This window comes from Mizuhopecten yessoensis, unplaced genomic scaffold (genome assembly GCF_002113885.1).
Source record: "Mizuhopecten yessoensis strain PY_sf001 unplaced genomic scaffold, ASM211388v2 scaffold716293, whole genome shotgun sequence".
In the NCBI taxonomy this organism is placed as follows: domain Eukaryota; kingdom Metazoa; phylum Mollusca; class Bivalvia; order Pectinida; family Pectinidae; genus Mizuhopecten; species Mizuhopecten yessoensis.
In genome coordinates this window covers 319839-334904 of record NW_018480044.1, presented here as the reverse complement: position 1 = coordinate 334904, position 15066 = coordinate 319839, and the positions used below count along the sequence as shown (strand labels likewise).

General features: G+C 37.0%; 1 protein-coding gene across 12 annotated transcripts in view; it reads right to left on the bottom strand.

Moving 5' to 3' along the window:
- Positions 1 to 15066, bottom strand: part of LOC110442707 (heat shock factor protein-like) — a 31513-nt gene that overhangs the window by 10385 nt on the left and 6062 nt on the right. For 10 of the 12 annotated variants that reach the window (XM_021486431.1, XM_021486435.1, XM_021486433.1 and 7 more), the window contains exons 6-12: positions 13925 to 14104; positions 12987 to 13187; positions 12536 to 12717; positions 12135 to 12194; positions 6563 to 6668; positions 4887 to 4931; positions 3124 to 3193 (exon numbers count right to left, since the gene is read on the bottom strand). In XM_021486431.1, the coding sequence (XP_021342106.1) occupies positions 3124 to 3193; positions 4887 to 4931; positions 6563 to 6668; positions 12135 to 12194; positions 12536 to 12717; positions 12987 to 13187; positions 13925 to 14104 (844 nt within the window). The remainder of the gene's footprint in view (positions 1 to 3123; positions 3194 to 4886; positions 4932 to 6562; positions 6669 to 12134; positions 12195 to 12535; positions 12718 to 12986; positions 13188 to 13924; positions 14105 to 15066) is intronic. The other 2 variants (XM_021486442.1, XM_021486443.1) reach the window with 2 other exon arrangements.

The following is a 15066-nucleotide window of genomic DNA, read 5'->3' as shown; positions in this document are numbered from 1 at the left end:
AACTAGAACACTGACAGGTCAGTAAGGGCCCCGTCTTGTGGCAATATATCCCCCATAATCATCAAGAAGCAATCTGCCCATATAGCTGAGCTTGACGTTTGACATTTGGACTTCAAAAAGAATCGCAAGGAAGCAAAATATACATTTTACATGTACTATGATGTGAGTCTTGTTTCCTTCCACCTCCATATTTGCTGGGCTAACAGAAATGTAAATACCGGTGCAATACTCATTTGTTAGCTTTGATTTGTTTTATTTCACCTTATATACCTCCTACATCAAGAGCCAGGGTCAAAGTCAGAGATCCACTTTGTCTTTGACCTTTGGACCCAAATGACCTTGACCATTAACCTAGTGACCCTGAACTTTGGTCAGTTGACTTATTCTTTAATTCCGACCAACTTTGCTTCTTGATATCATAACAAAATGTTCATCAGTGAAAAATACAAAACTTGACCTTGACCCTTTGGACCCCGTAACCTGGACCTATAGGTCAGTTGACTCTGTGTTAAGTTCTGAACAACATTGCTTCATAATGTCATAACAAAATGTTCATCAGTGAAAAGATGTAAAATTTGACCTTGACCTTTGAACCTAATGACCTTGACCTTTGACCTTGATTTTTTAACCTCAATGTGTATTTTTGTGAACTGAACATCTTGACCAAGTTTCATGTTCATCGGTCAATAAATACCAAAGTTATCAGCCAGGAACAGAATTTGTGGACGGACAGACAGACAGACAGACAGACAGACAGACAGAGTGATTACTATAGGGCACCCGTATCTCCGATACGGGGCCCTAATTACAAGTTCAGTTACCTCATAGGACTGAGCTTCTAATTACAAGTTTGGTTACCTCAGAGGACTGAGCTTCTAATTACAAGTGCAGTTACCTGTTAAGGACTAAGCTTCTAATAACAAGTTCATTTACCTCATAGGACAGAGCTTCTAATTACATCTCATATACCCAATAGGGCAGATTCATTCATCTTGCTAGTAAACCGAAAATTAGATACTCCTGAAAAATACCATAATAACCGATATATCATAATAACCGATCAAGCTGTTTTTCGATCGTTTTTATGTTGTCTGAACCGGAAGTGAGATGCCCTATATCAATCAGACATAGATTGAAGTATACCTTACCCAATGACACTAGGCTAGTGACATCTTCAAATACCTTTGAGAACAGAGCTTACACAATAATCCCCCTTATAAGACAGTGCTCTAATAGTTTTTATGGCAATCAGTTTTTTGGGTAAAATTGAAGTTGTCTATATTTTTCAAAGAAAAATATATTTCTGAATATGATATACATCATAATGTCAACTTGATCCATTTGTTACATAATTGTTGGGCTAGCAGTATTTTTTTTGGATTGGAGGATTATTAGAAGTGTTACCCCTGGGTTATACTCTGGGAAAAAAATGTACAAACCCACAAAAATTCTGTGTAGCCAAATGGTTTTGCTATGAAAATTTTGTATCGCCGAACTGGGATTTTATTTTGCCAATTTTTGTCGCGCTCTCGACTTCTAGTGTATTTTTCAGATAATTGATTCATCAAGAACTAATCCACTAAAATTGTGTTCATTATAATTGCTCCTTTTTTTCTGTGTGTATTGTTAGCAGAATGCTAGTTAAAGAGAAAAAAAGAAAAGAAAACAATGTTTTCCATCTTTCATTTATTCTTTCCCATCATCTATAATACTTTGTTTCTTATTCAATTTTTAATATCAATTCATCAAGGCTCATAAGATCTTATATAGGTACACATATTCTGGAAATAAATACTACTGTTTGAAAATACTGTCTTATATCTTATTATTTTGCTGAGCACCAAAGTCACTTATTGTTCAATAGTTTATCTCAAAATAAAGCTTTGATGCAAATGTCACAATATTGTTATCATCATTTCATCGGGATTTATATACCTTAACCACGCCTGTCAATTGCCGCTTTTGGGTTTAATATTTATAGTTTTTTGGGAGAGATGGCATGAGGAAAACATAACTGGGTGTCCCTATCTAATTCATCTGCCCAAACCCTGCAGAATTTGTCAATTCCAGTATCTAGTACATAGTGGGTTTGGAAAAACCAAACGAAGAAAGTCAACAAATTCCGATGCCAGAGAATCGACGATCAACTTACGTTTCAACATCTCAGTGGGTTTTCCCATAATTAAGAAAGTGTAGTTTTTTCAATTATAGGCTTCGTTCAATGTAAGTTCTGTTTGGGTTTTTTTCCAAATCTCTTAAGCCTATAGCTCTAGTGTGCATATTTTTTCCCCGGCTCACTTTCATGTTGATCTCCCATCTAACACTACGTAAACAATCGATAACCTCATAAATTATTTCAATATTTATTAAAAGAAGCATCATAAAACAGTGTATTCTGCTTTTATTTTCCCCTTTTAAGTAGATTTGAAGAGGATTTTGTATTGAATGTCCACGCTTATGGTATAAACATATTTTTTTATAATCCCTTTACTGTCAAATCAGTCTGTAGTTCTAACAGTGCAGTAGGGCTTCACGCCACATGTTGATGAATGAAAAACAACATGTACGGTCCCTGGATCGCGACTGCAAATAAATTTCAATTAAATTTCAGTAGAGCTATTGTTAACCGGTAATCACAGATAGAGTGTTAGGTAATCACTGCATTGTAATTTGTATTAAATGAGGTGATGAGAAGTGTCAATAATTTTCGCTGAAGCATGGCGATCCTACATAGCCTAACGCTATTGTCCGGGACCTGACGGCGTCGGTGGTTATGCCCTCCAGTCAACTTACCTGTAAAAATATTACCTGTACCCAGCTAGTGTTTGTCGCCAAATCAGCAGTCATGACCACAGATTACCGATTTTAATCATTTTAGAGAAGGTAAAAATGGTGTCGCCAAAGAATATCGCCAAACTGATTTTTTTGTCGCCAACTCTGAAAAAGTGTCGCCATTTGGCGACTTGGCAATTGTTAATGAGTGCCCTGCTTTTATTTACTGATGATCAACTCTGACAAAGCGAGACCAATTATTACTGACAAGTCCTAACAGTGATAACAAGCTGCTAATGGTTCTTGTCCCATCATCAGCCAATCACTTCCACAAAATACAAAAATACCTGCCTAGAATAAAATTGGACTTGGATGGATCCTCCTCCTCCTTAGAAAGTGCAGGACCTGCTTCCCCGGAAAACTGTCAACACAAAACACCTTGAAATGTTTCATCTTGTGAAATCCTATTAACAAGATTTAACCAACGCATTGTTATCTATTATAAAAAACTAACATTTCTGGTGATAAAAGTTAGGAAAATGCAAAAATTACAAGAGCTTTTGGAAAACTGCATTGCCCTCTCATACCGAGAATACTTGAGAAACAGTTAATTCCAAAACAGGTGAAAATTCAAAATGTGAGTGAGTTTGTTTGACTTCTCTACAACATTCGACCCCCTGGAACTTCTATAATTCATGGCCAGAACCCTGACCCAAGCACTTGAGGTAATAACAAGAGGCCCAGGGGCCTGAATAGCTCACCTGGTATTTCATTTTTCAATTTAAAACCTGCTGAGTACCATTCAGGTTTATCAAAGGAGTACAAGTAACAAAGTTGCATCTTCCATTTATAAATATTCAATTCCCTTTGCCCAAAGATTCTCTAAAACAAGTTTGGTTAGGTTAAAATCCCTTCAACGGTACAGAAGGAGAAGGATCTTTAATGTTTTCCTCTATTTCCCCTAATGGGCCCCACTAATCTGCCCCAAAGAAGGGGAATCCACACACCTCAGTTTAAACAAAATTGATTCTTTTCTCCCTAAGCATGCTTCAGACTGCATTTGGTTTAAATCCCTTCACTTGTATAGTAGGAGAAAAAAAATCCTCTATTTCCCCTATTGGGCCCCGCTCCTATGCCGCCAGAAGGCCCACACCCTCCGTTTATACAAACTTGAGTCTCCTTTGTCCAAAGATGCTCTAGGACAAATTTGGTCAAAATCCTTCAATTGGTTGAGGAGAAGATTTTTAAAGATTTACCTATTTTCCCCTATTTGGCCCCGTCCCTCTGCCCCCAGGGGGACCATACCCTCCGTTCATACAAAACTGAGAACCCTTTGGCCAATGATGCTCCAGACCAAATTTGGTCAAAATCCCTTCATCGGTACAAAAGGAGAAGGATATTTGATGTTTTCCTCTATTTCCCCTAATGGGCCCCACCCATCTGCCCTTAGAAGGAGGCCCACACACCTCAGTTTATACAAAATTGATTCTTTTGTCCCTAATCATGCTTCAGACTGCATTTGGTTAAAATCCCTTCACTTGTATAGCAGGAGAAAAAAAATNAAAAAATCCTCTACTTCCCCTATTTGGCCCCGCCCCTCTGCCCCCAAAGAGGCCACACCCTCCGTTTATACAAACTTGAGTCTCCTTTGTCCAAAGATGCTCTAGGACAAATTTGGTCAAAATTCTTCTATTGGTTGAGAAGAAGAAGATTTTTAAAGATTTACCTATTTTCCCCCTATTTGGCCCCGCCCCTCTGCCCCCAGGGGGGGTTATACCCTCCGTTTATACAAAACTGAGAACCCTTTGGCCAATGATGCTCCTGACCAAATTTGGTCAAAATCCTCCGAGCCATTCAGGACAAGCAGCATTTTAAAGGAAAAAGTTGACGGACGACGGACGCTGCACCATGGGATAAGCTCACATGGCCCTTCGGGCCAGGTGAGCTAATAAATATACAAATGTTGTGAATTTCAATACTTATGCAAAAACTTTAACTGGGAAATTCTGGCAAGTCTAAAATAGTGAAAATAATTGATCTAAAGATGAAGGTATGAATAATATACTATGAACTAGAAATAGCTGGTTTCATTCATAAAATATAAATCTACCTACCATTTCAGGACTGATGGTAACTGGTGGAGAATCAGGATTAAATAACTGAAATAGTTAAAGTTATCAAATTACTTGAATACCCCATGTTTATTGAATATTTTGCTTGGTCCAATCGCATTTTAATAAATTATTTGGAAAACCTCAGATTAATTACTTGAGCCATCATTGCTTGAACAGTCTGTGTTCCTTGAAATCTTATTTATCCCCGACTGCTTAAAGGGGCTGGTCGGAGGAAAACCCCCACAAAATAAAGGGGTCTAAATGCGTTCTCTGGCCTTCCAAAAGTTATACCACGGCAATATGATGGTCGAGATCTGCTTGCAATGTCCAGTTTTGACCACTGAAATCTTGGGGAAGCCCCGCGTAAATTTAGTGCAGATCTATTTATATAATGTCACATGGTTGTTTCGAAAGTAAGGCAGTGAAGATAACAACAATAGCACGTCGTCTATCAGCCATGTCGGACTCAACTAGCGGACAAGACAGCAATACTATACGTAATTAATTGTTTTCAAAGGTCAAGTATGATGCAAGTGTAGTATTCCTACCTATATGTTGTTGTTATATATAACGGTATTGATACCTCGTGCCTGTCATGACTTTTGCATGCATCTTTTTCTTTCGCCGCGATGTTTACATTTGGCCATGTTGATGACGCGCATGCGGTAAATTAACTTCACTAATCTGGGTCAATTGAGAGTTTTAGACTGTCAGGTGACGATTTAGGATTTCTTTAATATAATTATAATTTTTACTCTAAGGGAGTGAATTTCAGCAAAATTTGAATCGGTACGTTTCATAAGAAGGTATTTTAAACATGTGTATGTCATTTTAGCAAATATGACATTTTTTCCCTGACCAGCCCCTTTAAGTCCTTAGTATCAATCCTACATTGTATCTGTTCTTCAAACAGGTAGTCACACCAGCTGTGTATCACACCTACTGCGAGCTATTGAAATGCCTTGAGACACAGACTGCAGTCCAGGCTTATCGTGTTTACACAAGTGTCAGCCGGAGGTCAGCCAATTAGAAACAGCATGGCAGTATCATAAAGTACCTGTATCATTAACCTGTAGTTTTATTATCATTTTGTTTACATATTTGAAATTTCATAACAATGAATAGTCATGTTTTATCGAAAGTGTTCATCTACTTCATGTGTGAAATCATATTTCGGTATAGCAACATCAAGCAGATTATCAACCATTTTTAAAGATATTCTCACTTGACTTCATTTTGATTGTTAAGTTTGTTATCAATCAACATTTTAATAGCATGGATTCAACAATTTTCTTCATTTATAATAAAAAATATCTAGAAGTTTCTCTCATTTCATTTTCCTGTAAAATTAATCGAACTGGTAACTAAATGTGGTATGGTGGACATAGACTTAGACATAAGTACAGCTTCTTTATTTTATATACAGATGGCTATATGTTGAACAGCTTCATATCTTATCAAATGTTTTTTTTTTTTAAACTGCTTTTTTTCCCCTCCCATCATCTACATCATACGACATCAGCAGAGCTCAAGTTGTGCTGCCATTCTATTTGATCGATACATTGTACTGAAACAACTTTTATCATATTTAAGTATATATAACAGTACTGAAACAGTTTTTTAAGGTAGAGAATCCTCTGGATGCCAAAATGTATAGAATTGACTGTAACACTTACCCCCAATAGGAAGTTAGGGTCAACACTGTACTGGCCCCCACACAGTACATCCTTCAGACTGTCAATATCAAACTGCAGGCTGTCCAGGTGCTCGGACATCTCCGACCTAAAACCCAAACCAGTATCAATTGCACTAACAAAGTTTCAAAGGGTCGTCATAAAACTTTGATGTTCCTCACAGTCCTTACTATATATATATTTTAATGTGCATTGCTTTCATCCTTTGGAGTGACTAAAGAATGGCTCTTGTTTATGCTCATCATGCTGGTTATGCTGTATACTATTCCGTCTTTACGTATTGCAGAGTTATCTTCTCTTGTGAGCAGGTATTGATTGTTACGTCATTATGTCGTTTTCTCAAAAATTGATGACGTTACACTCACAAACAAATGACGTAACAATCATTACCTGCTCAAAAGAGAAGATAACTCTGCAATACGCAAAGACGAAATACTTCAATAGGTGCATGCCCTCTGCAAAGTAGTATATGAAAGAGAGTACACTGTTATCTTTAGGTCATTCCTTATAGCTTAATTTGAAACACATGCAAAAACTTTATATATGCAGGTTAAATGTAGTTTATTATTACTTTTTGTTTCACAAGAAAAGAAAACAACTGAACATTTCTTTGGATAGATTCATTATCCCACCAATCAAAATCAAGAATTTCAAAAAACTTCTAGTCTTTGTTGTTTTTGAGATTATCACAAATAATTTATCCATAAATATTAAACATTAAATGAATTGTTTATCTTTAACAAGTACATTTAATTGATTGCATGCAACATTTTCATGTACATCCTGTGATCTCATTTTCATTAAAAATAAACAAGTACATCTGTAAGTGATATTTCAGGAATGAATAAAATTTAGAGGTAGGGAGGCACTAATATTTGGTATTTTATCAGTGGTTGGGTCTAAAAATATTATTTGCATTTTGTAGCGAGGTTAAGAAAAAAAAAAATTGTGGGTGGTGGTGATGGTGGGATTTGTCCATGAAGGTGCCTCCCCTACCTTCAATAATTTCTGGAATAGCCCTTATTTCACTAAAGATATGTTGAATTTCATAAGAAAAATCCCTTTCTAACATTATTTCATAGAATTCACCTTGTTTTCTTATCCCTTCATTTCTAGTTTAAAACTAAAATACTGACAGGTCAGCAAGGGCCCGCTGTATGCCTGACAGTGTATCTCCCATATAGAGTACTGACAGGTCAGCAAGGGCCCGCTGTAGCCTGACAGTGTAACTCCTGTATAAGCTAAAGTGATCATTGACTGTTCAAAAAGGACCATTTACAATAATACCTTTTTTGACAGTATATGCCCTGTTCTATTTCAAAGTAATGCAACGTTGACCTTCAAAACGTTTTAAAGCCTTATTGCACTTGTACAATCTTGTGAAATTTCAGAAAATTTTAACTTCTGTAAAGGTCTTATATCACATATTTTTGACAGTATTCCCATTTCCAATTTTAGTAACAGCGACGTTGACGCTAGGAATTTTTTAAACCACTATTGCATATAATTACAGTGTATCATCATGAGAAATTTCAGAAAGTTTTGCCCTTATATGATGTATTTTGACAGTATATTCCAAATTCTATTTTTAGCAAGTGACCTTGACCTTAGGAACTTTTTAAACCCCTATTGCACATCTGCACATCCCAGTGTATCACCGTGTGAAATTTCAGACACTTTGGCCATCTGGATCATGAGATAATATCAAGAAATGAAAGTGCTGACGGATTATTACTATAGGGCACCCACATTTTGCGGGGCCTTAATAAATTCTGGTTTAAACTATACAAGAGGCCAAGAGGACCTGTATTGCTCCCCTGGATAATAAAGCAACCATGGGAAATAATTCTCATTACATAGAAGAGGCCCAAGGGCATTAGCAGTCACCTGGGTTTTATCCTAGGTAATGGTAGCTTCATTTTATTGCTAAGATGTGATGTGGAAATCAGCATGTAAACTAAGTGAAATACAATATTTGTCATGTCATCAAAGGATAAGAATTTTAAAATATTGGTAAATGTTCCATTTGGAGCCCCACCCTAGCCCCTGGGAATGGGGCAGGAATTCCAATTTTACAATGTTATACTCTCATCCACCAAAGATGATTCTGACCAAGTTTAAATAATTTTCTGCTGAAAAGGGATAAAATATACCCAAAAGTGTTATTTCCCTATATAAACTATAGTAAACTTTACCCCCTCCCCAAGGGTGAACGAATAGCTCGGGGGTCCTGAAAGTTACAATCTAAATAAAGCCCCTGATGATCTTTCCATCCATGCAGAGAAAATGACTGTAGTACCTCTGTATCTGGAGAAGAAGATTTTTGAAATATTGGTTAATTTTCCCTTTGGGGCCCCGCCCTGGCGCCAGGGGTTGGGGTAGGAATCCTAATTTTACAATTTTGTAGCCTCATCTACCAAGGATGATTCTGACCAAGTTTGAAAAAATTCCGTCTACTGGTTCTTGAGAAGAAGTTGAAAATGTAAAAAGTTTATGCACAATGGATGACAGACGGAAAGTGATCGGAATAGGTCACTTGCGCATAGCTCAGGTGACCTAAAAATACCTCCAATCGTTCATCAGAAGAAGGATATTTAAGATTTGAACCTCTAATTCCCCTATAGGGCTCCACAACTCTGCACCAAGAGCGGCCACACCCTCCGTTTATACAAAATAAAGTCGCCTTTGCCCAAGGATACTCCAGGTCTGATGTGGATAAAATCCCTTAAAATAGTACAGGAGGATAGGTTTTTAACGATTTTAACCTCAAATTCCCCTTTTTACCTCCGCTGCTCTGCATCCAAATGGGCCACACCCACTTTTTATACAAAATTGTGTCATCTAGGCCCAAGGCTGCTCAAGACCAAATAAGGATAAAATCCCTTTATCCCTATGGTAGGAGAAGAATGTCAAAGGTTTTACCTCTATTTCCCCTATTTGACCTGCTAGGTCCAAACTCACCGTTCATACAAAATTTAGTCCCCTTGGCCCAAGGATGCTCCAGTTAAAACTGGAATGAAATCCCTGAATCCCTACGATAGAAGACGGCATTTCAAGATTTTACCTCTATTTCCCCTATTTGGCCCCGCCCCTCTGCCCTAAGGAGCGCCATGTGCACAGCCACTGTTTATAAAAAATTGAATGCCCTTGGCCTAAGGGTGCTCCAGACCAAATTTAGTCAAAATCTATGGAGCCGTTCAGGACAAATAGTGTTTTAAAGGAAAAGATGAAGGACGCTGTGCCATGGCATACGGTAAGCTCACTGGGTGAGCTAAATATAAACAAGAGGCCCAATGGGGTATTAATCTCACACTTGTAATCTTAAAAGTGGATTAATATACAACTACAGGCAAAACATCTGTGTTGGATCCATTTGAATCTATTAAATGATTTAAACATATGACGCCTGCGACCTTAAAAGTTTATAGCCTTTCATCCCGGGATATTTCTGGCTAAATATCATTACCCTGGACCTTTTGAATATTCAGAACAAGTCATTTAAAGATTTAAACATATTTGATCCCTGTGACCTTGAATATGAGCAAAGGTCATTCATTTGAACAAACCTGGTAGCCATTCATCCCAGCATGTTACTGGCAAAATATCATCATCCAAGGCCTTTTGGTTATTGAGAAGTTGTTTAAAGTTTTTAAACATATTTGACCCCTGTGACCTTGAAAATAGGGGAAGGTCGTTTGTTTGAACAAACTTGGTAGCCCTTCATCCTAGCATGTTACTGGCAAAGGCCTTTTGGTTATTGAGAAGAGCTTTTTAAAAGATGTTTAACATAATTGACCCCTGTGACCTTGAAAATATATGAAGGTAATTCATTTGAATAAACTTGGTAGCCCTTCATCCCAGCATGTTACTGGCCAAATGTCATTAGCCTATGCCTCTTGGATATTCAGGAGAAGTTATGTAAAGGTTTTAACCATATTTGACCCCTGTGATCTTGAAAATAGGTGCAGGTCGTTTGTTTGAACAAACTTGGTAGCCCTTCATCCCAGCATGTTACTGTCCAAATATCATTATCCTAAGCTTCTTGGTTATTCAGAAGAAGTTGTTGAAAGGTTTTAAACATATTTGACCTGTGTGACCTTGAAAATGGGTGAAGGTCATTTATTTGAACAAACTTGGTAGCCCTCTATCACAGCATGCTACTGGCCAAATATCATCACCCTGGGAATTTTGGTTATTCAGAAGAAGTTGTTTAAAGTTTTTAACATGTTTGACCCTTGTGACCTTGAAAATAGATGAAGGTCATTTATTTGAACAAACTTGGTAGCCCTACGTTCCAGTTTGCTTCTGGCCAAATATCATCACCCTAGGCCTTTCGGTTATTAAGAAGAAGTCGTTTAAAGTAAAATATTGACGACGGACGCCGCACCACAGCATAAGCTCACTTGGCACTTCGTTCCAGGTGAGCTAAAACCATTCCTTATATATAAACATGTAAGAAAGGTAGTTTGACATGCTCAAAAACTCATTTTTTTAGTTTCACAGGAAATCAAGTACCAACTAGAGTAGATTGTGACCAGACTTGGAGATGTTGAGCATGAAAGTGATATATGTATCAAATGTCTGATAATATACCCAGTCTGAATGTCTTTGTTCGCATATTACAGAACAATTTCCCTAGTAGGGGGAATAATAGCACAGTACTTGGGATCATGTTGTCAATCCAATAGGAAAATTTTCTACATGCATTTTCTTTATATCCAGAGTATACAGATAGGCAGAATTCAGTTTACAAGAAACAATTACTTAACTTGGCCACGTCTCATTCACAATGTACTGGGATGTTTCAAAACATGTTTCCTATTATACTTAGGTAAGATTGGTAAATAATTTTAAGTCTACATGTATGTTTCAGGACTTTCCTATTATACTGAGGTATTAAGAATGGTAAGGCTTTATGTACAAATGAATTCCTTATAATTTGGGTTGTTGGCATTACAGGTATTTCAGATGACTGTGGTCCATTAAGTTGTGATAATCACTGAAAGCAGGATTATCCTTGACCTTTGTCCAGAGATCATAGCTGAGGTAGCAAATGCCATCACCAACAGCAATATTTAGACTGCATATAAGCTTGAAAACTTTATCTGTCATGATTCAGTTTGACAATTTCAAGTTGCAAAATCCAAGACTGCAGACTAAACCTGTACTCTATCGTTCTCAATATCAATGGTAAAGCTTTAATGCATGCATGTCTTGGCACTTGTCCGCAGAAGGTTAAAACATGCAAAAAAGTAGTGGCAAACAATAAGAGATTCATGAACACATCCCATAATCATTGATCCCTCTGATTTCGCCCCCAGATCATCTGGACATGTCAACTTCCTTGCCTTCAGTAACCATTCCCGGAGTTTTACAAACAAAGATTTGGAAAGTTGCTCTTTATTAAGAATTTATCGTTTTCTTCATTACAAAATACTAAAAGATGAAACTTGCAAATTCAATATGTATTTCACAAGACAGTACCACACAAAGATAACATGGATTCGTGTTAATTATACTCCACCCCGTTATAATTTCAGCTGAGCAAACTTACACAGAAGGCTGTCTACTGAGTGTGTGGACGGGAGGATTTTGTGGGGCTACATTAGAGCTGCTGCAAAGAAACACATAAATATTACAACATTTCTGTACAGGCAGCATACACATATCACATAGTACAGGCACACTAGTTTAACATCAAGCTCAAACAATGAAAGAAAGGAAAGGATTCAGAAATCAATGAAAAAAATAAAATAAAATTTTGCAGATATGGACAAAATTCACTAAAATAAAGAAATTAACTACAAACTTTTCTGAATAGAAAGTATTCATAAAGACATATGAAGTATTTGACATGAAATATCAATTTTTAATGCTTCCTGTCTACAAATACACATTGTATCAAATCGCATGCTGGGTAATACTACACATTGATGCTTTATGTGTGCAACTTACTTAGATACATGGTTGACTGAAATGCTGAGTGGTGTCTGATTTATCTCTTCTTCAGCATCACTTGACTTTGCCTGCCCGGTGCTTCTTGATATCACTTCTGATAATGCGTCAGTTGAGATTCCACTTATATCTGGGTACATTCCCTCAGTAAACATTGCCATATTATCAACCAGATCAGAAGTCTGCAAAACAAGACATATAAATCATTACCAGTATAATTTACATGGCAAGAGGTCCTGGGCCTGGGCCTTTAAAGATTACAAATAATTTTATCTATAAACTGTGGCCCAGTGATCCTCATACTGATCTGTGCAGAACCGATGATGAAGACAACACATTAAACGCGATACTAAATACTGAATTTTGTCTACAAGCACATGAAGAATATCTTCTGAAACTGAAAGCATGTGTAAGCTGTACGCCTTTAATTATGTTAGCCTGGGTAACATACCAGGTTGGTGATATCCTCAGGCAGGGAGAGATCCTCAGGCATGAGTCTGAGTGCAGATGTACTGGCCTCTTCCACTGGGTTCACATTTGTGAGTCCACCTACTGGGGCTGCAGTCGCGGTGTCCTTCTTGACCATCTCGGTCACATCATGGATGATGACACCTGAACCCTGGTCATCAAAGTCCTTTGACTGGGATTGGGGCTGGAGAGATAACATACACAGATTTTCAATTTTTATCTAACAAGAAACAGACATTTTTTCAAATACATTCTTTCTCAATCTACACCATAGTTCAATTTGCGTTACATTCATCATCATTCTCAATAATCCTTTATATATGCAACTTAAGATTTACAAATAGCACATATTGAATCCTTTTTACCCAGAATATTATATACAACAGGCATTCATCTAGGCTCTTTCAGCTGCTTTGCCAAATTTGCTTGCCAACAGAAAGGTTTCCATTAAAAAACGTTTTAGATTCAATTTAAGACAATCTGAATGGTATTTTCCTAAAGAAATCACAAAATATTTTAAGTAATGGTACTGAAATACAAGAAAATAAATCAAGCATATCTACCAACAATTTTACCAGTTTAATCATTATTTTGGAAAGACCTAGCTTTTGTACACAGAAAATGTTTCAATATAGGGAAATTTACCTAAATCTTAAAATATTTGTCAGTTTATAGAAAGGCTTTTTAGACTTAAAACCTAGATTAATTCATATGCAAGCCTGTTTAAGCAGCTGTTCAGCAAACACATCTAAAAAGGGCAGTCGTGCTATATATACTATATATTTTTGCCCATACTCCATTTTATGTGAACAATATTACTGTGTAATATACAAATTATTGAGGCTATATTTAAATAGCAGCAATATGATTTAATAATGAAGGTGAACTATCTGTTTACTGGTGTTTCCCTTGGATACCTACACTTTGTACAGAGTAATTCTGGGCAGTCTTAGCTGGCACAGACTGCATACTCTTGCTGTACTTGGCCAGTTTGTTAGATGGTTCCTCTGAATCACCAATCATCAGAGGCATGCCCATCTTCCTCTTCATTCCAGACAGACCACGGTTACCCCCAACCAAGTGTACCAGGAACTGAATCAACTGCAACATTCAATTAACCCATTTTAAGATAATCGGACAAAATGATCAGAATTGTCTCGACTATTAAAAAAAAGTCATGACCACTTTAATCTTAATTTACTAACGTAAAGTAAATAAGGTTTCAAACATTATCTGGAATTCCATCAACAATCTGCATTAATATTGTAGTACAAAACAAGAGGCCCATGGGCCTTAACGGTCACCGGATATATTTATACAGAGAGTTGATTTTGTTTTTAACACGAACAGAAATATTATTCAAAGTGACAAAAAACAATAAAACCACCTTTTTCAATACTTAGCATACAGATTTAAGACTAAAAAGTATATGAAACTAGCACCCCTGATTCTAAACAAGGAAAATGAAGAAATTTTAGCACACTGACTCCTGTGGGCCCCACCCTACAGCCCTTGGGGGTAGGGCTGGCTCAAAATTTTCATAGTATCAAACTGTCAACTCAGGGTTATAATTCCAATCAAGTTATTAACATGTAATATTCAAAGTATCATTTGCCATTATAAACCATAATAAATTTTGCCCCCACCCCCTTCCTTCCCCAGGGGGTAAACGTGAGACCCTAGGGTCATAACCTTAAGACCCTTCCATCTATGAAGAGTGTTTGATTCTACCATATTTTGGTCTTTTACTCTTTGAAAAGAAGATTTTTAGAAATTTCAGTCAATTCAACCCTTTTTTGCCCCACCCATCAGCCCTGGGGGGTCAGTCAGGGCTCATATGTGCATACCATCAAACTGCTACCCAATACTGATAATGCTAAGCTAAATTGAATTACTTCCAATGGAAATTAAACAAATGTTGGTCCAAAATGTGAGTTCCCTATTTAACCTATAGTAAAGTTTACCCCCTCCCCAGGGGGAAACGTGATACCCCAGGGTCATAAAATGCACAATTTTAGTAGAGCACCTTAAGATCCTTCCATTTATGAAGAGTATTTTATTCT